General features: G+C 36.7%; 1 protein-coding gene across 2 annotated transcripts; it reads left to right on the plus strand.

Annotated features, from left to right (window-relative positions):
* SDHAF3 (succinate dehydrogenase complex assembly factor 3) lies at window positions 1-26662 on the plus strand. Of its 2 annotated transcripts, none has more exons than XM_057370674.1 (2): window positions 1-209; window positions 26291-26662. In XM_057370674.1, exons 1-2 carry the CDS (start codon window positions 48-50, stop codon window positions 26489-26491), a joined length of 363 nt encoding a protein of 120 aa, XP_057226657.1. In that variant the 5' UTR covers window positions 1-47; the 3' UTR covers window positions 26492-26662. The 2 variants fall into 2 exon arrangements, with proteins under 2 accessions (XP_057226657.1, XP_057226658.1); XM_057370675.1 differs by lacking the exon at window positions 1-209 and adding an exon at window positions 285-488.
* Window positions 26663-26897: the final 235 nt, after the last annotated feature.

The raw sequence follows: 26897 nt of genomic DNA on the forward strand, positions 1-26897 counted from the left end.
TCCCGGCCCCTCAGCCCGCCCGGTCCGGCCCGCCCCTCAGGGCCACCATGGCGGGCGGAGCGCGCCGCCTGTACCGCCGCATCCTGCAGCTGCACCGGGCGCTGCCGCCCGCCCTGCGCGACCTGGGCGACCGCTACGTCAAGGAGGAGTTCCGGAGGCACAGGGCGGCCGGGCCCGCCGAGGCCCAGCGCTTCCTGCGGGAATGGGAGGCAAGTGCCCGCAAGGACGCGGCCGGGAGCGCGGGGCCCGGCGAGGCCCGGCAAGGTCAGGGGCGCCGGGCGGCGCAGCTGCTCAGAGGTTGGACTCGGTCATCTCACAGGGCTTTTCTAGCCCAGTTAAATCTGTCTCTTCGGGCATGCTTCCCTAAAAGGGCGAGCTCCTTACAGAGCTGCACAATGCCTTGTGATTCCATGTCTCTGGGCAGGTTACCTTTTATGGGTCTCATTTCATTGCCTCAGATAGGTGTGATCATAGTTATGCATACACAGGTATATGTAACAGAATGACAATTATATAATTTTACTGAATTATAGTTATGCATACACAGGTATATGTAACAGAATGACAATTATATAATTTTATTGAATTATAAATAAAAAAATACACACAATTATCTACGCGATCTATAATATATTATGTAACTCTATATGCATATTTATGACTACATATATAACTAATTGTATAATTATAATCTTTTAAATACAAAGGTGTAAATAGCTTCCCCTGTGAACTTGCATTTCATTTTTGAGTGACGTTTTTTCAGTGTTTGCTAAGAAAACAAGTCTTAGGTGAACACTGCTTCTCTGCTTAACACCCCTTCCCCTGAATTTAGTGCCTGATTTTACCAAGGACAGAAAAGCAGATCACTCCCAAGTRATGAGGTTGTAACAAGTTTCACAACCAGCAGAGGAGGGAGAGCCATAAAGTGCTTTCTCTACATGCCTGSGACCCCAGCAGATGTTAGTGAATTAATAGATCCCCGGAAAGTCGACATGGCAGACAGTTGTATAGACACTTCACAGAGAAGTTTCAATTAAAGTGTGAACACAACTGCAARAGACAGATCTATAGACAAGCTGCCCATAAATTTTCATGCTCCTTGAATCACTGGTTTTGTAGTAATTTTGTATCTCAAAACTATTTTCTCTCCTGTGGAAGGAAATTTTATTCTGCTTTGCAGTGGAAGGTGGTTAGCGCAGGTAGCATCCATTGCCTCCCAGTTTACCAGCAGAAGGATAGTTGGGTAGAGCTGACCCATCCCTTCTGCCTGCAATAGCTGAAATCTTGTGGGTTAAAGTAACTTGGGCTGGGGCAACAGGAACAAGCAGGAAAAAAAAATGCCTGGTATGCTCTACAGAGGAAAGGAGTAAATGTATTTTAATTGCCTCTTGCCAACTGATAGATCCTCAAATGRGAGAAATTTGTATCTACCTCTCAAATGCCTGATGCTATTGTAATTCTCAATTGCCGTTTACTTGATACTGCTGAAATGTTTCCGCATCGCTGCTTTCAATTTTAACATGAGCTAAAAAGACAAGTTACAGGTTACTATTTTCAGTGCTTAAATCTTCCTTAAAATAATTTTAGAAAAGGAAGTAAGTGTTTACATTGTAGTGTTTACACTGAAGTATCTTTAGCCATTTTTTAAAGTGAAATTAACAAATAGTGAAAATATTTCTCAGTTTTGAAATGTTTTAAAAGTAGATTATAGGGAAAAATGTGACAAAAATTAGACTACCAGTAACAGAAGTTGRATTTTGAAACCTGACATTTAGTGCTATTAACTATGATATGTTCAAGAAAAGGAAACTAATTTAATAACTGTTTTGAGTGTGTGAGTATAAAGAACTTTGCAAATATGTCTGTCTTCTAACAAGATGCTGGGAGATATTAGCACATAGTTAACACATCTCTTCTCATTTAATTTTTGTTTTGTTCTGGGATCTTTTTCTCACCCAAATAATAATCTATTTCAAGTGTGGAATTCAAATCAGACTTTCACATTTTTGGCCTGTGAGACTCCCTTTGCATCTTATGTTATACTGTGGTTCGCAGCCCCGTGAAGACTTGAACTAGATAATTTAAGCAGGTAGACTTCAGAAAAACTGGGTTTAGGTAACTCCAGGCTCTAGTTAGGCGCTGATTCATGTTGGAGTCAGTCCTTGGTCCTGGTTTTGGCTAAGATAGAGTTAATTTTCTTYGTAGTAGCTTGTTCAGTGTCATGTTTTGGATTTAGTATGAGAGTAAAATTGGTAATACACGGTTTAGCTGTTCCTAAGTGTGCTTACTCTGAATCAAGTGTTTTTCAGATCCCCATTCTCTGACAGTGAAAAGATGCGCAGGAAGCTGGGAGGGAGTATAGCCAGGACAGCTGACCTAGACTGGCCAAATGGATATTCCATACCATGCAACATGTAGTATATTCAGTATATAAACTGTGGGCAGTTGGCCATGAGGAGTTGATCACTCTTGGCAGTGGGCAGGGCATCGGTCAGCAGGTGGTGAGCAGTTGTATTGTGCATCACTTGTTTCTCTTGTGCTTTTTTCTTTGCGCCGTTCTGGGCAGCAGGACAGTCTTTTGCCAAGAAATAGGCTGGAAGCTCCAGGGCAGTTCTTGGGGAACACACCAGCATAGCTCTGAAGTGCCTGGCTCTGGAAGGGCCTAAGAGTCACCCAGGTAGCCATGAGTAAGCTGAAATATGGTGCTGCTTCATGTACATGAGCCGTAACTGTACTTCTTGCCTCTAATTTTATAAAACAAAACACAAACAAACCAAACAGAAAAATCCATCTAAACAAATCACTACAACATTAATACAAACTGGTTGTTTAAATTTCCTGTTAAGTTTAAGTTTCCTTTTTTTGGAAAAATGCGTAGTTACACCTCTGGTAACAGTGTTTTGGCATGTTGCCTTTCCAAAATTTTTCTTCCCAATTTGCTTGTTCGTTAGGCTAAAGTGCTGTATGCACTTTAGTGTTGTTAATATTCAACTTCCATCTGGAAATTTMTTTCCTCATGCCTTCTATTGCATGCAGGGCAAGGCAGCTGGTGGCATGATGCCTCATGTTACAGAAAATTAATATTCTTAATTTTATATTAAAATAGTATATCTTAATGTATATTCATCAGAGGATGAAGATTATGAATATGATGATTGCAGTGATGTTTCTTGACTTTGAATGAGGATTTCAATATGAAATGTAATGTTAATAAGTAATCCCAAATGCTTGTCGAATGAAAATTTCCGAGGATGTCTTWTTTTAACATGAAACTACTTGACTATTGTTAAAACTCTTCAGGCTGTTTTTGGGTAGTCAGAACCTTTTGGGTGTGATTGAATATACTGGTTCGTAGTTGGTGGTGTGCTTTTTTTGTCCTCCAATTTGATTCATATTAGTGAATTGTTTAGAAAACAGGCCTGGCATTTTAATCACATTATGGTTGCTTGAAATTATTTCTGCTCCACTCCCCCCCCCGTCCCAATTCCCATTTCTATTTAAATTATGCTGGTTCAAGGGAACTGGGCATATTTGATTCAAGGTTGTATCCCAGTGGATACTGGGAGGTGGCCTCTTGTCCCAGCAGCTAGTGATGGGGTGAGAGAACAGAGCCTTGGGTTGTGCCATGGGGAGGTTCAGGTTGGACCTGAAGGTATTTCTTCACRAAAGTCATTGTTAAGAACAGACTSCTCAGGGAGATGGTGGAGTCACTATCCGTGGAAGTGTTCAGGAAAAGACCGGATGTGGTACTTAAAGCTGTGTGCTGGGTGGACAAGCTGTGTTCGATCAAAGGTTGGACTTCATGACCATGGTCTTTTCCAGTCTGRATGATGCTGTGATTGTGTCTCACAAACTGATTTCCTWTATTTCTTGTGAAAGGTGGTGGAAAACCTGTAGGGAGATTTCCAAGATCAGCTTTAAAAATAAAAGAGGGAGAAAAGAGGTTAAAAAGGTCAGAAATGATATTGCTGTAGTAGGTGAATTGTTCATGTTTTCCTGTAAAGGAGATGAGAAGGGATCTGCTTGTTTAGAATGCTYAGGAATTGAGGGATTTAATATTCGAGCCGACCATGTAGATTGCTAATGTAGTTTTGTAGAAAACCTAAGCTGACCYATTTGCATTTATAGGGAAACTATCCATTGAATATTCTTGAAAGAGTATTTTTAAGTGGGTACGACTGCAAGTCTATATGTATTTATAGAAAGGTAGAAGAATATAAATATTGTGGTTTTCCTGTCATTGGTATTGGATTGCTAGTTTATGTTGGGAAACCTGCTGGAAAATATTAAAGGGGGATACCAAGAAAGTAAGCTTTGTTGTTCAGGAATTATACTTGTTCAGGTAGATTCAAATTAAGCATATAAATTATTAATATAAGTTCCTATCTATTTTCTAAATATTTAATATTTTAATTAAAATAATTTGTACKCATTTACAGGAGACTGCTGATATAATTAGATTGATACTGATTATTACTTTGGAATGCTATTGAGTTAATGTTGACAGGTATGGTAAGTCAATTAGTTCAACAGTCTTCTAAATCATATGGTATCTGATGAGACTGCTAGTATAAGATAGGCAATGTTAAGATAGTATTGATTACTTAATTTCAGATTGCAATTGGTACAATATTCAGCTAATAATTTCAGTAACAATTTGTTTCACTTTTAATCATTAATTTTGAAAATTACTTTTTTGTACTTTGTTTTTTTTTAAAAAGCCTTACCCTGTAGATGAGAAGGCCTGGACTATTTTAAATTGAGCAGAATAATTCTGTAGGATTACACAACATTTTCTCAATCTAATAGTTTGAATAAATTGTCTTWCAAATGCTTTGGCCACTCTTGACCCTGAAAAGCTTTTTACAAGCTTTCAAGTGAACTGTCTGGGGAACCTGGTCATTTAGCCTCTCAGGAATGATTAAATTTTTTGAATCAGTATATTTGATGCAATGTAAATAATTGTCATTCATCAAATTTATTTTCTGTTGCCCACGTAACTTGTAGTATTTACTTTGCCGGGATGATTGTGGAATTATGTCAAATTTTGGAGAATGTAGTTCTGTCTTTTTCTGCTCATGAGTGGATATACTTACAGAACTTTATGCCTTTCAATTCCTTGGGCTAGAATGATCTTCCCTCCCCTTCTTGATTTATTTTTAAGCTACTGGCACTCAAAAATATGTTGAAATGTTGAATGGAGAATTTGAAGAGCAAATAGTCAAAGAGAGWGGAAGAGGAAACTGTGGCCAGTACTGGAGTCAGACTGAAATGGGAATGGGATGTGTGGGTTGCCCTTCGTGCTGTCTTTCAGCAAATAATGTAGGTTGTGTAAGTATAAAACTGCTGCTGGCATTCTGAATTCTGCTCTCAGTTTCAGTGAAGTATATTATATAAATGATGTTTTCATTGCCTGACAAAGAAATACCTTTKTTTTTGGAAGTGAAATACGTCTAGAGGCTTTTTGCCATTTTATGACTTTTATTAAAGTTGTGAAATAGGATTTAAGAGTAGTATTTCATTTTAACATTACCGGATACATTGGAATTTGCTTTTAGTGATTTTTATGGCTGTCTGGATGAAAACCTTCTTATTAAGAGCAAATTCCTACTAGGTCCTATGTTTTTATCCCCCACTTAGAGTGTTCACTAGTTATTAATTTGTAAGAACTAAATTGGAGTCAATTTCCTCTATTTTCTTTTGTATTTCTCAAAAGGCAGGAAAGAATGTTGCACTTTCTGAGAGCCAGGGAGTTGTGGCTGATAAACTGAAGAGCATGTGGGATTTGGGTATGGCTGGCTGCAGGAAATAAGGCTGCTGCTCTGACCTAGCATTCCTGGTGGCCTGCTTGGTTGTAACATTTGAAGTCTGCCTCTGATGAAATTTTGCCTGGRTGCACCCATGATTTGGTGAGTGTCCTGAATTAATATTCATGTACAATGGCACAGGTTGACCATGTGTATCCCAGCTGCAAAGTTTCACACTAATAACATCTTTTGCATATTATGCYATCACTTCCATCCTTTCAGTGCTCTTTCAGATTTGGGTTTAGAAGCAGGAGCTAGTGTCTGCTTCTCTTCCATGGAGAATCCAGGTGGTTTGGGAGCTTTCTGAAGTGGTCAGACTTGGGATAGCCTCATGGATTCTCACTGGCTTGTGCATGATGCTCACCCATTTTGCAGGAAGGGGCATTTGTTAACTTCTCACCTGGAAAACAGCATCATTCTTGTTCATGTTCATCTACTCACTGCTGAGGACAGTGATTTCTTGCTGCATTGTTTTCAGAGCTTTTCTGGTTTTGGACCATTACTGGGTTTTCCAAATTTAAAATTTTACAAGTGGTGGCATCAGTAATCTCAGTACTTCTGTCATGTTACTGTGCCAATTATCTGTATGTTATTTATGATTGCATGTAGCTAGTCAGATGGCTGTTTAGATGACTGCTTATCTGCTGTTGAATTTTTTGTTTACAACTGTTTTGACATAGCAGGAAATAATATCCGAGTCATAGGGTTCACAACAGACAGTAATGGCAGTCACTTGCTTGTGCCAGTCACCTCAGGTACGTTGCAAAGTATAGATACATGATATGCAAATCGGTTTATAAATTTCAGATGGTTTGGTAGCACGCCTCTGATATTTAAAGTGTGGCTTGAGTTGAATCCCAACTGAAATTTCTTGGCAGATTATAGCAACTTTATTAGTTGTAACTTAGATCAACAAGTTTAAATTGCTGTGTAAGTGGGGTAAATCTAATAAGTCTAACAGTTTATTCCTTGCATTGAATAGCACTGGCAGGGCATATTTCTGTTAATTCTCTCAGGGTTGAAGATACTGCAGAAGTTTTGAGAATGTCTGCTCCATGGACACCTTCCTAATGAGTACAGGTTAGTGACAGCCAGTATGAGAATAGATCTCTAAATAAGAAAACAGCCAGACACAGTACAAGCAGAACCAGTAGTAGAGCATTTACAGAATTGTCAGTTTAAAAGGTAATTCAGGTTTCCATCTAGTGGTGGTATAAAATTCTGTCCAAGCAACGAGACAGCATGTGCACAGCCAGGCTAGCTAAAATACCGTCATACATGTCTACGTGTGTGAAACCTAGGGAATCAAAAGCCTTTWTTATGTATAAATTATACATGTAATAACACATAATTCTCAGGACTTCCAAGTTTGKTTKTTTTTTTTTTTTAAATTAGAGCTGCAGTGTTCGGGATTCTGTTGTTTTGCACAGATATCTGAATATTGTTTGAATGTAACTGTTTATCATATTTGCTGTGAATTAGCCTGATTCCTATTTTTCAGTATTTCTAGACAGCCATTTTGAGAAGTTGAACTTGACACCGTTTACCAAAAGCAGATGGGTGTCTTAAAAGGTTTTCTGTAAGTTGTATGTRTGCAAGTATGAGTATTGTTAGATTCCTTGTTTTCACTTAACTTGTAAACAAAAAAAAAAATGGAAAGGGGGAGATGGGTATTCTGATTGTTTTGCCTTTTGCCCCCAGTGTTACAGCCCTATTTTTAGTATCTAAAATATTTTACAGTAGAATTTAGAAAACCTTATCAGGTTAGATTTTCAGATGAAGGTGTCAGGGTCTGAACTTTCTTGCATTTTAATACAATGGAGTGGGTCAAACAAACAAACAAAGTATGAATTGCAGTTGCAAATTTATGAGTATTTCTTGCTTGTTTGTATTTTATTGGCACTTTTCTGCTAGGATTTGTTTGGTACTTATGTGAATATTGTCAGCATGTAGTGTTTTGTAAGCATAGTAGGTTTTACTGCGTTGTCAGTGCATTTCCACTATCAACACCATAAACACTGCCAACTTTCTACAAGTGCTGTCAAGTACCATATTTTGTAATTACTGCAATAATATTATGAGTGCTGTAATTGCATGTACTGTATAGATGTGCCTTTCTGTCCTGTGTACTCACAAAATTGATATTTTCTGCAAGTTAAAATGGCATCTGGAGCACATCAGAATAATTGTTTGAAAACTGTTCTTTTTTTTTTTTTCTTTCAGCATAATGTGAGGTTGCACAAATAGAGTTATGCATATTGGAAGATTTTTATAAACAGAGCTATATTTAGGACATACAGTTTTGTACCCACTGAAGAATGAAAGGGTTTTTATGCAGTTCTCTAATATTAAAGTAGTTTAATTGAATATTGTTTTTTGCAAGAAGTTGAACCTCAAATTTTGACTTCTTAGTTTTGTACTTAGTGGTGCTTTTRTCACCATTCATGTTGCTTTAGCTCTCTCTTGTAATGCTGAGGGCTTTGGCTGTTTTGAGGCTGAAGCTGGCTGTATTTACAGCCATACATCTTCTTAGTGATATCCTGCTGTTTGTGTAGGTCCTGGGAACCCATCGAGCACAAAATTTCTGCTGAAATATTTTTTGTTACTGTGTCTGAAAGCTGATAACTTYAAACTGTATTTTTGAAGGATGTAATTTGCAAAACATATTTCATCATAGTATCTAATAAAATGTTTTACCCTATTGCTTTTAAAGGCCATTTTCAGAAGTAATGTATAGTACTAAGGTATTTCTATTGAACAAGTTAGAAGAAGTCATACTAAAAGCAGAATTACTGAGTGTTGGATTTTAGGCTTATTGATATATGGGAGGTTTGTGTCCTGTTAATACGCTGTTTTTTGTTGTTTCAGGGATATTAGTGAGAGACAGAGCAGTCTGAGATGAAAGAGAGCATGATGCACTTTTTTCCTCAGTAAAAGTTCCTGCAGTAACTAGGTAAATCTATAAAATAGCTTCTCARTTGACCTTGCACCCATATTTTAAGACTGGTTAACAACAGACACAATGTAGATGCATCTTCCCTTTCTCTGTGGGAGTTACTAAATGAAGTAAACTCGATAAATTAGTTTTATGCAACTATATAATATTTTTTTCTTCTTGCTGAACTATTTTATTCCATAATTTAGAGAAAGTGAACATTAGGCCACTGCCACATTTTTTTTCTTCCTGCACCAGAAGTATGGTGGAAGGGTTTTAAGATCCCATCACCATTGGTTCTTTGGAGATGTCATGGCTGAAGGTGTTGGATGGTGTTGGAAGTATTGATACATGCATGGAAAGAACCAGAGCAACTGGTTTATTTTTTTTGTGGGCCACCAAATACCATTTACTTGTAATCAGTTTCTTGCTTCTTATGATTGCATAGTATAAGTGTGTGGTCTTTGTAATTGAATTTGGATTATAATAGGCAGTCTTTATTGAGGTAAGAATTCATGTTACATTAGCAATCCTTGAAAATTCATCACCTGACTGAAGTCTGTAATGCTCTTCAGTGTACTTTCTTGGCTGATTTTTGACTTGATGAAGAATAAGTGTTCATAAGTTTGCAGTTTTTAAAGTGTACACTTGATGGCAGCAAATACKTAACTAGAGAAGGCTTGTTCCTGTGCTAGAAATATGTAGGATGCTGAATTTTCTAAAATAAACTAGAATTTCTACAGATTCAATTAATGTTAAATTATTTATTGAAATGTATATTGAGAATTGATACCTTGCTGCTGCCGATTTTGAAAAGGCTTTTTAATTAGAAAACTTTACTGTGGTTTCCACCTGGTTTAGTCATAATATAGTCATAATGTGCTTTCTGGTTTGGATTTGCATTGGTAAAGTGTTTGGACAATACTCTCAGGTGCASGGTGTGGAMAGTGCTGTGCAGGGYCAGGAGTTGGACTGATCCTTGTGGGTCCCTTCCATCTCGACATATTCTGTGATTATAAAATTCAGATCAGCCACTGTAGTCCCCAGGAGAGTATGCCCRTAGCGGATGGAGTCTCAGTATGTAGGTACAAAACTCTTTTTAAGACTTACATGTATTTTATTTTTTTCGTAATGGATCTATGGAGTTTTAAAGCAATTGTATTTTTGGAAGTGCATAGTAATAGCCCAAATGCACTTTTCACCAAATGAAAAACTTTTTTGTTCGTAATGCCACATTTTAGATGCTGTTACAAAATATGTTTGTTTTGTATAGTATTGTTTAGAGTAGGAAGTTTTCTTTAAAAATGAAAATATAGTAGGRAATGTTATTTGTACCTACTCTCTTTCCTGGATACAAGTGAAACATTTAAATGGATTCTCTTTTTTCTGTCCCTTTCAAAATGGATATGGCACGAGTCAGTAATCCACCATGGTATTTTAAGCCAAAAAGTTAGTTTGCCACATTTCCAGGAGTAACACTTTGTGGAAGGCGTAGGTCAGCTTTTGGCTGTGGTACAAGCAGGCTTCTCTAAAATTAAGGATATTTTGATTCATGTTCAATGGCTTGTCCTATGTACTTTGTTTGCAGTAGTTTAAATTTCATGTTATGCTTAGAATCATGATATTCAGTTGTTTTCTGGGCCTTTTGAGTTTTGTTTATTATTCATAGTGAAGCACYCTGGTGAGGTATTTAACATCCATTACAGTGAGTCATTGTAAGGATTTATTTAAGAGATCCATGATGAGAAAGGTTTTAATTAAATACCAAACAYGTATTTTCTTCAGTTCAGCTGGTGACTGAATAGTGAAAAGCTTGATCGGTAGCGCTAGTGATGTCATTCTGGTTCATGGCAGTTCAGTACCATCAGTATAACTGAAAAGAGTTACACTGTTGAGAAAAACATCATCATCCTATCAATCAAGGAGGAAGTGAGGGTTGCTTTGTGAATAATGTAAACTCTGATTTGTCTTTTTAAATTTTTTTAAGAATAATTTATTTTACTGGTGAATCTGATTTTTGTGGAGTGCGCTCTGCCAGCAGATGCCACTCCTCAGCAGCAGACTAGTTTCCCAGACTTAGCCAGATAGAGGAAAATAGTTGTGGTAGACCTTTGTTTTTAGAAACATTGATGGCAGTTTGCCTAGGATTTTCTTTGTATTCCTCAATAAGAACAATCTATGCTATAAACAATTAAATATTTATATTTAACAATGGAGCTGTTTAAAGATTTGTTTCCCGTTGATGCATTAAACTCCAGGGCTGAAAAATGGTAATATGTAGGGTAAGATGCTTTTGTTCTTCGAAGTTTTGTGTATAGCAGTATTTTAGTTGAGTAGAGGATGACCCAGAAATCCTTTAGGACTCAGGGAGCTTCATTATGGAAGGTGGAAAGATGTCTGTGTTGGAATTGCTGAAAAAGATGTAATGAGAAAGACTTAGAAGCTGAAATCTCAGTGGCTTGCATTAGGCCAAGTCCTTATAAAACCTTTACACATATGGAAAAACAGATGGCCCAGTTTTAAGTGTAAGAAGGAACTAGGAAGATGTGCAGTGAAAATAGACAAGGAAATCCTGGTATGAATATTCTCTTGTCTTTTCTAAATTTTAAAAAGACCTTGTCCTCTGATTAGGTGTCCTGCGACATGAATAATGACATACTGCTATCTCTAAACTTTAACAGCCATCTTTTTAACAGCTGGTATTTTTGATAGGGGCAAGGTCTATCTTGGCCTCTRTAGATATCTGCAGTAGTAGACTATTTTGATAATTGGTAAATATGGTTAGATCACCAGACCTGGATTGAGATGATGGATGTCACCTTTCCAGCCTTGACCCCTTCCATCTGTGTGAATCCTGTCTGCCAGTAATGTAAATATTCCTGATATAGCCAACAAGTTTTTGGTTTTTTACACAGAACCACTTGTGTGTGTTGTTCTAAAGGGTTTAGTTTTATATTCCTGGTGAGAGAAGATGTGTTATATATRTATATGTGTCTGTGTATATATATGCATATATATATATGTCTATAAATATATGTATATACAYACATATTACGCCTCCTCAGCTTTAAAAATAATGCAGASTACTTCCTTGTGACTGGTGGGAAACTTGTGGAGTTCTGGGGATGCCATTTGGGCCTTGGAGAAGTAACTGTGGAAAAAAGCTATCTGTACCAATTTTATTGCATTCCTGCATATTTCTTGGGRAAGTTCTCCTTTAACTTGTAGTTTATATTCTATAGTTTATGTTTCATCAGCTCTTCCTTGGAAATAGTATATTCTGCATTTTGTTTTATTCSCATCACTTTCAGGAAGAAGTATTTCTGACTTCATTTGACTTTACAAATAAACTTGCTTCTCCTAAGGGTGTTTTCTGTCACATTRATTAGTATCAGTTATCCAGTGTTAACAAGTGGTTCACAAACTTGATTTTCTAGATGTTAATATTTCCAACCTATTTGGCTTGGGTTTTTTTTCTGTATTCATGTATGTGGAGATTGAGCTGTGTAAGAAACAAGCTCTGAACTTTCTAATGCTGTTCTGCTGCTTGTCTAGTAAAATAAATGGGGACTCTCTAGGCCATAATGAAATTGCATGTCAAAGTTGGGCACTGTGTCTGTACAGTAGYATTTGTGAATGTTCAGCTCTGAGTAGGTGGAAAATATATTTCTAGAAGGAAAAGAAAGTGAAAAAAACCCCCTCATGCTACCTTTCTAACTAGGAGGGATTGCCAGATATTTGTCTTGTTATTCTGCATCCTAGCTCTCTAAAATATTTTTGAATGTTAACATTTAAAAAAAAAATATTTCTGATTCAATTCAAAAAGAGCATTCACTGCTATTTCAGAGGCCTCTGGAGAACATAGTCCAGCTGCTGTTCATAGTTGTGCTTTGTGTTGATAAGACAAGTGAGCACACACTTTTTCATCATTCCCTTTTACTGACCTGCTTCTGCAATGGTATAGGCCAATGGTACACTCTCATGGGCCACAGAGATGAGACTGACTTTGGGAAGTTCGTGTGCGTGGTGCCTCTGAGAGGGTATTATATGGGTGAAGAGCTGCATGAAGAAGCCCTCTTAACTTGTTTGGGTGATGATGGGTATAAAGGAACTCCCAAGTTCTGTGGAAAAACTAGTTTTACTGTCATCTTACACAATACCTCAAGGGCAAACAGGCAGAAAATAAACCTTTGGGTAATGCCAATTTCTTGATTAGGGTATTTCTAATTATGCTTTGCTGTTATTAAGCCTAACTTGGTAAACTGTTAGGATGTACTGCTTGTAAATTTTGATCAGATTTTTTTTGAGTGCTGTTGCATAGTGTGTATTGTATTTCAAGTGGAAGGGAAGTAAAAGTGCTGACTCAGCACTCTGGAAGTACATGGTCACTGACACACCTTGGTATCCTTTGTGGCACATTTGTTCACTTGTTTTCATTTCAAGAGTAATATATCCCGAAAAATTGGAAATTGCACTGTGTTGGGTTTTGCCTCATAATTAGTTAAATTTATATATAAATGTCGCTGTGTAGGTGTGATGTTGGCAGTGTGTTTATGTTTCAGTAATATGTTTAGTATGCTTTAGTTTATCTGTTTTTACACTGAGACACAAGTCAGCTATATAAATTGCATAAGTCATTGAAATGAGGATTGGTGTGCTAGACAGTGTGGAATATAACTGTGATGSACAAGCATTCATGGCAATTAGCAAGAACTTAGGAACCAATCTTATACTAATGTGAATGCTCTGTACATCATTATTAATTTTTATTGTATTGTTTTTAATGGATCATTTGTGTACSTATTTGTACAAATACATGCTTTTTATGCATAGTAACAAGTATRAGAATAAGTTAAGCATATGAGTTTGAAGCTTTTTATTTTGAAAATCAGTGCCATGTCGCCCCTATCCYGTTTTCCCTGTTATTTGCTAATTGAAAGCAAGCTCCCTCTAATAGCTAGAAAACCTCTGGCAATAGCAGGAAAGAAAAAAGAAAAAATAGAACAAGATATAGGTGAGTTAATTTTGAAGTGTTTGCTGTGTGGAGATTACAGGAGAACATATTGAGTCTTGAGTTTGATACCTATTTGATCTCCCCAAGAACAGTACAGAATATTTGATGGGTTTTTTTCAGAAGTACTTTCAGATTAACTGTCTCTACAGTACTTTATTGAATTTTGAAACTTGTTTAGCAGATGACTGAATTTTCCTTTTTCATTATCYGCTTAATCCATCCAGTCTTCTGGGAGGGATTGACGGCCCAGCCTTCACTTGCTGTATTGTGACAGACACTATAAAAATCCTCTTAAATGTCAGAGCTATTGGATAAACGGATAGTGACTTGCAGATGATTACAGTAGTTTTTGTGTTTTTCAGATCTGAGGGCTCTGATGTAGTCAATAAAGGTTCATTCTACCTTTTCACATCTCTTGACCATACTGATGGCACATTTGTTTTCTTCAGTTAATTTCTGTGGCTACTTCTGAAATAATTCAGAAATTGTATAAAAATCTGCAAGTTAAAACCCCTTGGTAAGATACATAGATTTRTACGCTTTAGAGTTTTTTACCTTAAGAAACTGCTAAAAGAATAAGCACGGTTTTAGAATTRCGTTTAGAATGGTAACTTCCAGTTTCTTTGAGCTTCTTCGTCTGCAGTTGCACCAGAGGATTTTCACAATATCACAATATTTTAGGAAAATAAAACAGAGCAAGGAACTTTATGTTGTCATTTTGAGAACAATAAAACTAAAGGTGAAGGAAATGCTTTGATTTATKCTATTGCTTGCAGGATATGGGAGACTTTTAAAACAATATATGTTATTAATTTCATTTGACACAGGTGGGTGTATACGAAGCATATGTCTGGTCTAAAAGTTGAACRTCATTGAAGATACTTTGCTGCAGCAACAAGAACTTAAAATTTGCACTGGGTCTAGCACAGAGAATGATAAGTTAACCTTTTTTGCCTTTTATTAAGTACTGTGAAGTAGATGCTAATTGCAGTAATAACCTTTCTTTCCACAGAGTGAGTTTACTAATAGAAACTCATTCTTTCCACAGAGTGAGTTTACAAATACAAAACAATACACAAAAGTGTATTGTTAGCTGTCTTAAGGAATATGTCAGTTACATGAATGTGCATTTCTTTTCATAGAGATGTCCTATTGCTGCTATTGCAACCGAACGATTGTAGCCAAATGCACTGATTTATTTTTATAGGGTAGGACCTTCAGAAGTTCCAGACTAAATGTCATACTTAGATAAGTGACATCCTTGCAAGAATTCAGCGTTGCTTCCCAGTGGCAGTATTCTTTTTCACTTTTTAAAATCATGAGTCGGCCTGTATGTAAGCTTTCTTTTATTGGTAGACAGTCTCCTAGGTAGTGCTCTGTGAAAAGCACACCTCAAAATGTTTGTGTCTTGTTGACAAAGCAAGTAGATCAATTTCCATGACTCCTTGTTGGTGTGTTTTCAATGCCTCCGCAAGAACTCGGGTAGGGCTTGTCTCTCTCACCTGTTACTGGAGGGGCTGTGGTGATACTGGCCAAGAAAATCAGCCTCTGATTTGGTGTTTTCTGTTGACAAATTTGCTTTGCTAAATTAGTATCCCATATATTGTATCAGAACAGGTAATGTTGACTTATGTTCATTTAAAACTGGGAAGTTTCTGTCTGTTTGTCCTAAGGGGTGAATCTGACTTCTACACTAATGACCTTCTTGTATGTTTATTAAATATTGCTCTCTTTTTACTTAATTCATCCAAGCACRTATTTTTTCTACAGGTCCATTAAAGTAAAAATTCAGTGCACCCTGAGCAGGAAGATTATTTGCGGTGTCATAGAAATCAGTACAAGATGCCTATTAGTGGATTAATTTTTTGTTTATATTTGAGGTTTTCTTCATTGCTTTATTAGTTTTAGGTTTTGTTTCTAATGAACATATGGAAATGTGTGTAATGGAAAAATAAGAATATCAAATCTCTTTCGGATATAGATATGTATATTTGAAATGCTTCATTAGGTATAAATTGAGTAGAAGAATATGCATGGAAGTCTTTGAAATGTTGTCATCTGAGATATATAACTTTTTGCATRTTCTTAGTATCTAGAAGTCTGGCAACTAATATGGTTGTCTTGGAAACAGGCTTTATTTTCCTTTTGTGAATATCTAGAAGTGAAATCATCATCTTCCTTGAAAATCTAGAAGTAATACTTCTGAAAGAAATAACTGCAAATTTAAGATGCTTGTCCTCTATTTAAAGAGCTGATACAGAAGTCTGGAAGTGATGTTTGCCTTATGAGCTTTAATTATAGTTTGTGATTATCTTCCTAAAACAGTCTTTAGGGTTTTTTTAGGTAAAATGCTTGTACTTAGTGTTGATATTTGTCTGGGAATTATCTGCAGTGAAACACTTTGCCAAGATTTCCTAGCTTAATGTTTRAATAGAAATATTACAATGTAGCTGATGCATTAGAAGTGAAATGCCTAAAAACAAACTGGTACTATGACTTCCAGTCTTTTCTCTTGCCTTGTTTTAAATTAACAGCATGTGATAAATCCTTGAGCATTCTGTGAGAATATAGTGTATTTGCCAGACAAAACATCAGCTGTAGACAAAAGTGCAGAGAACATCTTTTTTATTAGCCAAAGAGCTGCCATGCATGATGTAAAATGTCAAAGTAAAATAGAAACTGAATAAAAAAAAAACCTGTCTCTCAAATTCCTGGGTTTTTGTTAGGATTTGTATGAAAATACAAAATAATGTTTTTTGAACTTTAATTTTTCTGGTCTGTAGTTTATTTATCCAGTCACAGCAGTCCTATAGTTTCAATGTAGTTTCATCCTARTTTTTACAGATGAAGATCCAGACTGAATTATTTTCCATGGTTTGTTCTTAAGTTTAAAAAGTTTTCTAATGGAGTTTTTAATATATTTCTTATCCAAGTACTTTTGTCTCCAATAAGAATTTAAAAGGCTTTCAAATACTGATATATACTTGAGAGAAGAATATTTTATGAGGGACTTAAAAAATGGCTATTTTTTTCAGCAAAACTCACACTTTGAATGATGCAACATGTCCAAGGATAGAGACCTACAGTAAGACCTTGTTCAGCCACTGGAACCCGCTTGCTTGACCATTTCTTTTGTTCTATCTCCCATCTCTTCCTCCTGCTTCATTTCTTGTGCTGCACCTACATGTCAGATTGATCTCTCTTTTGAGAACTTAATTGAACTTTTTATTTTCTTAAATGTTCAAGTATGTTCCAATTTAAAAAAAGAAATCCTTATTCCCTAGAATACGCTTGAGCTTTCTATATAAGGCCTGAGATGAAGCTTATTAACCTAAGAGGAGAGAATCTTAAAGACTATGGTTGTTACCAGATGATGCAAAAAGCTTTTAGTGACCTGTGTTTTGGCCCCAGTGTGCAACAGTGGTATAACTAGTGTGCACCTAGAAAGAGAGAAATAATCACAGCTTGTTTTTCCACAAATGACAGTAGTCACTCTGATGTGCTCTAATGGTGTTGTGTTTCATTTTGGACTTAATAGCATTTATATATGTTTACCTTGATGGCCAGGCCATAAACTTCCCACTTTCACTTYAGATTATGATCTTGTAAGTCTTACATTAAAAAGGACATTAAAATAACATGTTATTTAAGCTAGAAACAAAGCTGAGTTAGKCCTTGAGCTTTTTTCACATTCCTCTAAATAAATGTCGTTTCTTCCAGTTTAACAATATTAGTAAACTGTGTTCAGAAAAAGCAGTCCATTTTATACCTTCCTGATCAAATAATAATTCTCCATSCTGATTACTAAGTATTACATAATTATATTCCCTGGCTCCGTTTTAGCTGAACAGTTTTTCATTCTTTGCTCCCAAACTGCAACCAAGCAAGCAACCAAAAGAAAAARCCCAAACCCCTYATGGTARCAATTCTATATRGTTATRGTATATGCAYCATTGTGTTACTGTGATCAGTTCYCTGAAATCTGKTTGATAATCAYGTAYTCTAGCATCCATCTTGAATAKCCTRGGAAAACCTSATATTGTTGAAGTTCTCATGGCTTTTTCTTTCAGATTAATTTCAAAAGTTTTCTTTCTGTTCTTATTCGTTATAATTCAGAGATGTTGTCCTGGAGAAATCTGTTTTACCTCTATTTATTGTAATTAGAAATGGTGACATGGTCTTTCATCCCCAGAAWTGAAATGATGTATAATCCAAAGTTACTTCTAAGGATAAAGARGAAGTACAGTTTTTTCCTCTCTCATGTGTTTCACTTCAGGATGTTGTCAAGTCTGATACCATCAGCATTACTAAAAGATAAACTCTATGAGAGAGATTGCAGATTCATTCAAGGAGAAATGGTAAAATTTTGCCTTTTGTAATTAAAATGGCACAAACAAAATRATTAATGGACACTTTCCTTGTACCATTAGCAAGGAAGTTGATTCAATATCGTCATCTACAACCAGAGACACAGACACAGTGATGAGACCAACATCTCCCGTCATCACATCATGTGTAAGACAGAAGTGTCTCTCTCCAATGCCCAGCATAAAGACAACCTACATCTCTATCTTCACTTAAGCACGTGACATTTAAGTGTAGACAGACCCATTGCAAGTGCAAGACTTGGCTTGAAATGGCCTCTGCAAATCTTTCCTTCTAATAATGGACTGAAATACAAAATAGCTTATCCAAGCTGCTCTTCACACAACTTGTGTTGGAGTTCTCTTGAATTACAGTTTRGTATATGTGTTAGAAAAGGGAGGGTTTTGTTTCATCTGCATAGTTTTTTTGGGGAGGTTGGAGATGTATCCTGTAGTAGGATGGGTTCTCCGTACCCATGATCTCAAAGGAGACTCAGGGAACCAGTTGGCCATCTGACAAATCATGTCAGTTTTGTACATTTTGTGTTTTGCATTTGCCTAAAAGAATGGGTGCTGCTCTGCTCTCCTGTTTTTACTTCCTTTTCTGGAGTGCCACTGTAGGGGCTGCCTCAGCAGAGGGGCAGGGACAGTGGCTGTGAGTTACCAATTCTGATGTAGTCCCAGTTTTGGATTTTTTTTCTCTTTGGGAATTCTTCAACTGCTCTGCTCAAAAGGSAGTGGTGCACAGGGGAGGAACAGAGAACTCATCCTGAGAGCAATGCATTTTTCTCTATTGTTTGATTTAAGAAAAATGCTTAATTTTTTTGTGTTCTCCCATATAATCTGAAATTCTCAAAATTTTATATGAAGATCTGCTTTGTTTTAATTTCTGAGAGGAGTTCTTTTTTGTTTTTAAAAAAAGAATGAGTGCTGTTTCAGCATTAATAAAAACAAAGTACTCTTTCTGATACCCTTTTTGATTCTTACTTACAGGCATTTTAAGTTTCATCTTACTGTTCTTATGACTTATGCTACTCAGTCTGGTTTTGGATAGAATGCGAATAGAATGTATCTATAGTTTGTGAATAGAATGTATCTGAATAAAACATACTTACTTGACATGTTTATTATGTTATATGTTTATGTATTATAAGTGGACAATATCAACGATGGCTGAAATTTGAAATGTAACAGAAATGACAGATTTTGTAGCTTGCATAAAGCATCTTATTCTTTACATGTAAGAGCTGTCAGAAGATGGTAAACAGATCTGGGAGCAGCAGCATTTTTAATTTAACCCAACATATATTTAACCAAATAATGCAGCAGGAGAGCTAATTATGTGTGTAACCTATAGAATAGCCACAGGAATCCTGTGCATTAGCCACCTTGGTGCTTCACTCAGGCTAGAGAGCTTGCATTTGCAGCATGTTTAATTTGAACAACAAAGGTTTAGGTTTGAATCCAAGGAGGATTGGAATATTACTTAAACAATACCTCAAGATAAGCAGTGGTGAGCAGAGGATGTGAAAAGCATTTTGTCACTTACCTCCATGTTACTGCCTTTTTGGGCTGCAGCACTGTACCAGGTCTTTGACTTGGCAGCAATGGCTACCTTAGCCCAAACTGCCTGACTGAAGTGCTCTTGTATGGCTTTCTCCAACATGTTGGTGCTGGGTTTTGAAACCAGAAAACTCTGCTATTTGCACAACTCTGCCTCTCTTAATAGATATTCAAGATGATGTTGAAAGACTGCGTGCTCTGAYGTTGTTAATGGAGACACTAGAACAAGACTATAAGGGGGAAAGCATTGTTTTCTGTCATAAATAAGCTTGTCACTATTTCTTTCTTGTGTATGCTTGGTGTGTCGTTAACATATGATGGATGCTGAGGTGATTCAAATGCCACAAAAGAAAGTTGTTTTTTCACCTTCTGTCAAGATTTGCAGTAGAAGCAGGACATCTTAATTCCCTKGAGGTCCTCTGCTATGCTGAGTACYTCAGAGTGAAARTCTTGTTTYTTCATTCTKTTGCYCTTTTCCCAGCAGTTACTATTTTRATTTTTCACACAAGAAACTCTTGTAATGCTGCCATATGTCATTACCTGGTATCAGATACCATTTGATGGTTGTTTCTGTTCAAAAGCAGGAGGAATGCTTACTCAGAACTCATTGTGGTATGTTGATTTTTCTTTTTTTGTGTATTAATGGTGTGACCTTTGCTTTCAGAGGTCATTTGAAATTTAAATTTTGAAATTGATAATGCATTTCTCTTCTTAGAGGATATGTTACTTTACATAGCTGTTTATTCACATCAGTTAATCAATTTGGCAGTAATTGTATTTTATGCAATTTTTAAAATGTTTAGTGGTCTTATCTGGTGAAATACAGATTGTTATGGGCTAATGTATTTGCAAGTGCATGAAAATATTCACTGCAGTGATGTATTAAGCTGAGCTTAAATGTGGTAGAATTTTCCTGGTTTTATTTCTGCATTTCTAACTATACTTATGGCTTCAGGTAAAATGTATGAAAATATTCTGGAATTTCATGGAGTGTAGCTCCCATTTAAAAATCACATCTGTAATGCTGTCTGTGTAATCACTTCTGTAATTTTTGATTCTCAGTTTAACATCAAAACAGTTTTGCAGTAAAAAACATAGTAAATAATTTGCAGTTAAATATATAGTAAATAATTTGCCAAATTCTATCTGAATGAATATAAAATAATTAATTCAACACATCTCTGAACAATAATAAGAACAGGTTGCTCCTTGCTGTGCTGTTCGTTGSCAGCTGTTTCTTCATGCTGCCACTCTAGCAGCATGTGTTTGATTTTGCTCTGAGTAGCAGCATAAAAACTTGAAATGCTGCAATTGAAAATTAACTTCCAGGGAGCAATGAGGGTGGCCTGCCAGGCCATGCTAAATTTTTTTTGTGTCATCCTGAGAAAAATAAAATTATCAGACAGCATTTTCCTAGTGCCAGACTGTGCACGTCTCAGAGTAGCATTTTCTGATCTGGCCACAGTAATGTTCTTTATCACTGCTGTCATTAATTTGGCTGCGAGTGGAGATAGTCTTTTTGGAATGGATAAATACTTCAGCTTTATACTTTACTGCTTAACGGAGATTAAAAATTTAGACCTTTTTTAAAGAGAAAATCTGACCAGAAAGTGAATTGTACAGGTAGTTACTGTGAACAGACATCTCTTCCTGAGATTTTTGGCACAATTATCTAAAATGTGCCAAATGTGACATTGTATATGTTTAGGAGGATGCCAGCAAAAATAAAAAWTCTGATTGCTGTTTTTTCCAGTGAAAATGAGCAAATGGGCTCTTAACCCATTTARTTTTATGATTAAATCATAAACGTCTATCAGCAATTTGTATTAGCATATGAGATAAATGTGTGTTAATGTGGTCTAGACCTTGTCTATATATCTCCAGTCAGGGACTGGGGCTTTTGCTTGTGTGATTTTTGCTTTTATTTTTCTATTTAATCCTTTCTCAACTTGGAAAACAAGAAGGCTGATGCTCTTTCTTTAATGTATGATATTTTAAACCTCAGATGTCACCCATTCCCTTGTCCTTCTAATGAATTTGTGCATTCTATGAATGCTTGTGAGTCAGAAAGCAGAAGAGAACTCTGTATTTGTGTCACTTAGTGAACTTAAACAAAACCCTACTACGGTTACTGATGATAGCAAACATTCACCTTCTGGTTTTTTTTGTATAAATCAGCTGGAGCTTCAAGCATTTAATCATATCATAGGATTTTAAGAGGGCCTGATGCTTGGATTCAGCATGCATGCTGTAGATGCCAGKGATCTGAGACCAAACCAAAACCTGTGAGGAGTGTATGAGAGCCTTCAGCTGAGGGATCTGCCTCTGCACTGGCCATATGGAGAGTTTTGAGAGTTTTGGGGTATCTCTGTGGTTGCACACACTGATGGCAATGCAGTAACACGGCCAGTCTGCACCTTGGAGTGTTACCTTGTGCCTCCTTTAAGGTGAGGAGGTGTCTGTGATATGGATGGATAGCATGCTGGGATTTAATATGGAATGCCATCTTTTGATGGTAAGTGGTCAGGAGAGGTTGTTGTGACTTGAACTTGATTCTGATCCTCGGTGTTTCTGATGGCAGTCATATAAAAGGGGGAAATGCTTTTGCCATTCAGCTGATGGTTTGGGTTTTGCTTGCTTCTTTCATGTAAAAGTCCAGAAAGTTTGCCGCTGGTGCGGGCTGAGGATCGTTGCAGTAAGAGCTGCTTCCAAAGGAACAACCAACCAATCTAAAAAACTGCCAGGGAGGAGAGCASCTGTGTCCCTCTGCCATCCTTGTGTTTGCTGAGTCTGGCTCTGTGAGTGTGCAGGTTTACTTGTGTTCCATTTTGTGAGCACGGTGTGAACCATAATTGAAATAAGATGCCTTTGAAAAATCTGCTAAGGATTTGTGTCATGATKGGCAAAGGAGTTTTGTTATGTTAGGAAGATRTAGTTAAATGTAACATAAAAYGAAAGGCRGAAGTGAAGTAATTTTCCTTGTTTGAAGGAGCTAAGCAAGGGTTTGTTTCAGTTCTACTGGTAAGGAATATGACACTGGAAAATAGTTAAATTCTGTATCTATTAGGTTCTAATGAAAATTAGACCATACATGAAYATGCTGCTCCTTATTACCTGAGAGGGACTGTGATCATTGTATTTTATGATCAAAGTTATATTACTGAAAGAGCAAATGTTAGCTTCTCTCTCCTTTTTTATTATGCTTTTAAACCTATTACAGAACTTTGGAGTTCAGCACATTAAGTTCATGTGCTGTTAGGAGAATAGCACTTTTTCTGTATACCTCAAATTACTGTGTACCATCAAATCATGTAGTACCTGTCCACAAATCACTGATCACATAATAATGGTAATAATTTCTACAGTAACAGCAGTGTATTAAACAGTTAAATATCCCAGACTTTGTTTGTCCCTTATCTGACAACAAAGGTGGAAAAAATGAGATATGCCATATAGTACATCATTTTTTCAGCACTTATTTAAAGGCTGAAAGGTATTTTCTTTGATGGATYACTGACTTTTGGTAAAGAGAGGTGAGAAAGTTCCATTTTCTGTCATGAGCCAACCAGAACCCGGCATGTTTCCAGAGTCCAGTTTTGAATTTCTGTTCACAGTACAAATTGATGTAGCACTGCGGCCATTGAGGTTTTATGACGTGTACAAAACATTTGTGCAGCTAGAAAATGAGTGGGGGAAAAGAACCAATGSTGACAGTCYGGATGGGAGCWCATTGGAGTGCTGTGAAGCAGAACRCCTGGCATAAGGAGTGGAGGAAGTACAGTCCCTGACCATGTGTCTGGATGCAGGGCACCTGTGAATGTGGGTATTGCAGCTTTGTGGAGGACCACTRATTCCGAGATCTGGATTCTATAACACTGGTACACTGTGAAATGAGATGCTGTGATGTTAGATTGAAAAAAAAAAAATTGCAGACTCTTTGCTTGTAATTAATTTTTTTTTGAAACAGACAACAATTTGTAAAATTGTGACTGTGTTTTAAATGGACTTCAGTTATTTCTAGGTAGCACAGCTCATGCCTGCAGTAGTAGCCTGTAGTAGTAGGTGCTCCAGGTAGTTACTATTAGCAGTGGGGAGGACTTTACTCCTGCTGTGGAACCTGCACTGGTAGGACATTGTATGGAGGGGTTCTTGGAGTTCATATGTTCAGTCYGATCTCTTGATAAGATGTGGCGAGTTTTGCATTTCTTGTTTTCAGTATCATTTCTGAATTATATGCTGTGAATGTTGTTTGGTGTAATGAGAGTGGTGTGGGGTTTTTTTGGTTGTTGTAGTTTGGGATTTTTTTTTGTGTGAATTGTTTGGGGKTTTTTTTGAGTCCTGAGTCATTACTGACTGGATTGTTCTGTGCAGAAATGCAAAGATAGAAGAAAATAGAGATGGAATGGTTAATGCGTTAAATGGTCATTGTCAGTGTGTTGCTGGTGTACTAGTAGCTGCAGAGGTTACATTTGTCCATCTGCCTTGATAAGAAATTCTGTAAATTGTGAAGCTGGAGAATTAACCCATTATAATTTTTTATCTTATCATTGCCATTTGATTGTTTAATCATTGGGAAAAAAACTATTAGTTTCTTTTAAACCCTACACTACCTCTACCGTGAGCTAATATCACAGAGGTGTAGGCTTACTATGGGAATTAACTGTGGTATCACTGTTCCTGAATGCTTATTTAATGAAAAAGCAGAAGAGGTGATGTTGGGAAGAACCCAACTGAAGAATCAGTTTGGTTCAGAGTCTGCAGGAATAAAAATTTGCTTTGGTTTGCCCCAGCTTGTTTTGGCTGTTTTCTTTAAATAGCCATGAATAAAGCTTTGCAACATGGCTGGTAAGGTCCTGCTGACTTCAGTGAGGCTTGGCATGGTCCATTAACAATGTAGTATATTTATACTAGTAAATGGTGTCATTTTGARGTTTATCCCAGGCTCATGGGTATCTTTCTTCTCTCCCACTTCTCTGGAATTATTGGACCTACAGCTGAAGTAGTGGCTTTATTTACTTTGCTGGTAATTGGAGTCACAATTCAGTGTGCTATGCTGCAGTTTCCTTTAGCTGAAAATTGGGAATTAATACTCATGAATTTCATCTCTATAAAGCTGTGCTTTTGAATGCTCCTGATATTTAGTCCTTTCTTTAAAAAAAAAAAAAAAACAAAGTTACCAGGTAGCAATCATCATTTTTATTATTCAGAAAATAGGTTTTTTTATTCAGTTTCTTACATTAGATTTAGAGCTGTGCTTCAAACTTTAGAAGTTTTGAAGCTTTAAAGGATGCCTCACTGAGGCAGAGAAGGAGAGAAGCCTATGTTTTTCCCAAATAAAAATTAACTTTTGAAATGAATTTCTTAATTGTGGAGTTCCTTTTAAGAAAATTAAAAGTTTAGGCTCCCAACCTGTTTTTTAAACATGTACTTAACTTTTAAATATCTGAGTAGGTTTACTGACTTCCCTAAGTATGCACACCACAAGGCTTTTGARTTCACTCACTACAGCTTCTTGAGGGCAGTGGGGCTGTGCTGGGCAGAGGGAGCTGGAGAGTGCACAGTGCCCATGTGTGCAGGGACCTTGGGCACAGCAGTGTCAGGGGTAGCACTGCCAGCAGAATTAATTTTGTGGAGGTGCCRTCCTTGCAGAACCCTGAGTGTTGTCATTTAGAGAAGTCATAATGATCAAAGATTGCTCCAAAGTGGTGAGAAAGCGATTTTCCAACTGTGCCCACATCACCAGTGTGACCCATCGGCCTCTTCCATCTCTGCCCTTGAGAGCGTTGCTTTTCTAGTGGTGCTCAGCCTGCTATTGATGTGATACACACAGACTGTGTTGCCCATCCATTGACATAAATGCTGTTAAGTAAACATGGTCCAAAATGTTTTCTGTTACAACAGGATTGTAAGTAAGTCTGAACAAACTTAAATATGTTCAAAAAGTGCAGAAAGGGGGTTATTCTTTTGTTTTTTTCCTTTGGGAATGAGAATGCGAAGTAGGTATCTGTCCTTTAAGCTCCTTATTCTTCCCTAACTTGTAATTTTGCTAGCTATTTTCTTCCAAAACCTGGCAGAATGACCGAAATCTCACAATTACTGAATTTCTCCTGCCTTTGGAGCAGTCCAGGATGGATTCAAATGACCTTATCTGTTCTGAGAAATGCAGAGTGGTTAGACAGAAAGGTTTCACTACATCTGTCTAATTGTAGAATACTTCTTCTAATAAATTTCTTCAACAATATTTTTCTGGAAGTGTCAGTTTACAAAGTGCATTCTAGTGATATCCTGCTAGATAGGAAAGATTATTTTAATAAATATATTTGATCTGTATTTAAATTTCGTTTTCAGTAGTAGTGTATGATAGGACATTAWTCTGTACATATATGCATTTTAAACTAGCTACATAAAATTGACTGTAGGTACTTGAAACACTTTAATAACCCTTCTTATAAAAAGTGTAAATTTTTTTGTCATTTGATGTTGATTAGTAGACTGTTGCAGAAGATAGCGTAAGAATATGTTATTACAGTAAAATGCTATTAAAAAAAAAGTTGACCTGAATCTTGCATTTGTCAGCTTTGTGACATTTATATTTCTTCCTCATTAGAACTATGCAGCACTGATCCAGCAACAAATTGAGGACACGCAAAACTTGAGAGGAAAGGCTGTATATGGAGCTCAGCTCACAGAAGAAAAACTTAATGACTTCCGTGATGAACAGATTGGGCAGCTGAAGGAACTGATGGATGAGGCTACCAAGCCTAATAAAAAAATCACCATTTCTAAAGACTCAGAATACAAAACATAAAAGATTTTTAAAGTTATTTTAATGCATATGGAAGCATTTTGAAACTACTTTTTCCAGTTGGACCTGAGTGTGGTTTCTGTGAGATAATGGACGCTGCTCATGCTATAACTTGTCTGAAATGGATGTGTTTGGCTTTTTGTGCAAGAATAAATGGAAAAATGTTAATTGCAWTTTTTTTYYYYTTTTTTTTTGTCTAATGGATGTTGAAAGCTGTAAAATATTGGTAAAATTAAATTGACATTTAAAAAATATAGTCATTAGTTTGGGAGTTTCTTGTTTTGTAATTTTGGCACCTATAGGGTAAAACATTTTGTTTGTGTGTCATTCCCTTCCTTAATGGAAAAGATGCAATTAGCATTTATTTTTTGGTGAGGATTCAGTAGATGGAGTGGGTTTGTTTTCATCG

This window comes from Malurus melanocephalus, unplaced genomic scaffold, assembly GCF_030028575.1.
Source record: "Malurus melanocephalus ecotype Western Australia unplaced genomic scaffold, MMel_1.1 scaffold_130, whole genome shotgun sequence".
Lineage (NCBI taxonomy): Eukaryota > Metazoa > Chordata > Aves > Passeriformes > Maluridae > Malurus > Malurus melanocephalus.

Excerpts from the sequence above, each read along its gene's own strand:
- SDHAF3 (XM_057370674.1), top strand. The coding sequence starts at position 48 with ATGGCGGGCGGAGCGCGCCGCCTGTACCGCCGCATCCTGCAGCTGCAC. Across the intron at positions 210-26,290 it reads GCTTCCTGCGGGAATGGGAG|AACTATGCAGCACTGATCCA; the intron begins GCAAGTGCCCGC and ends CTTCCTCATTAG.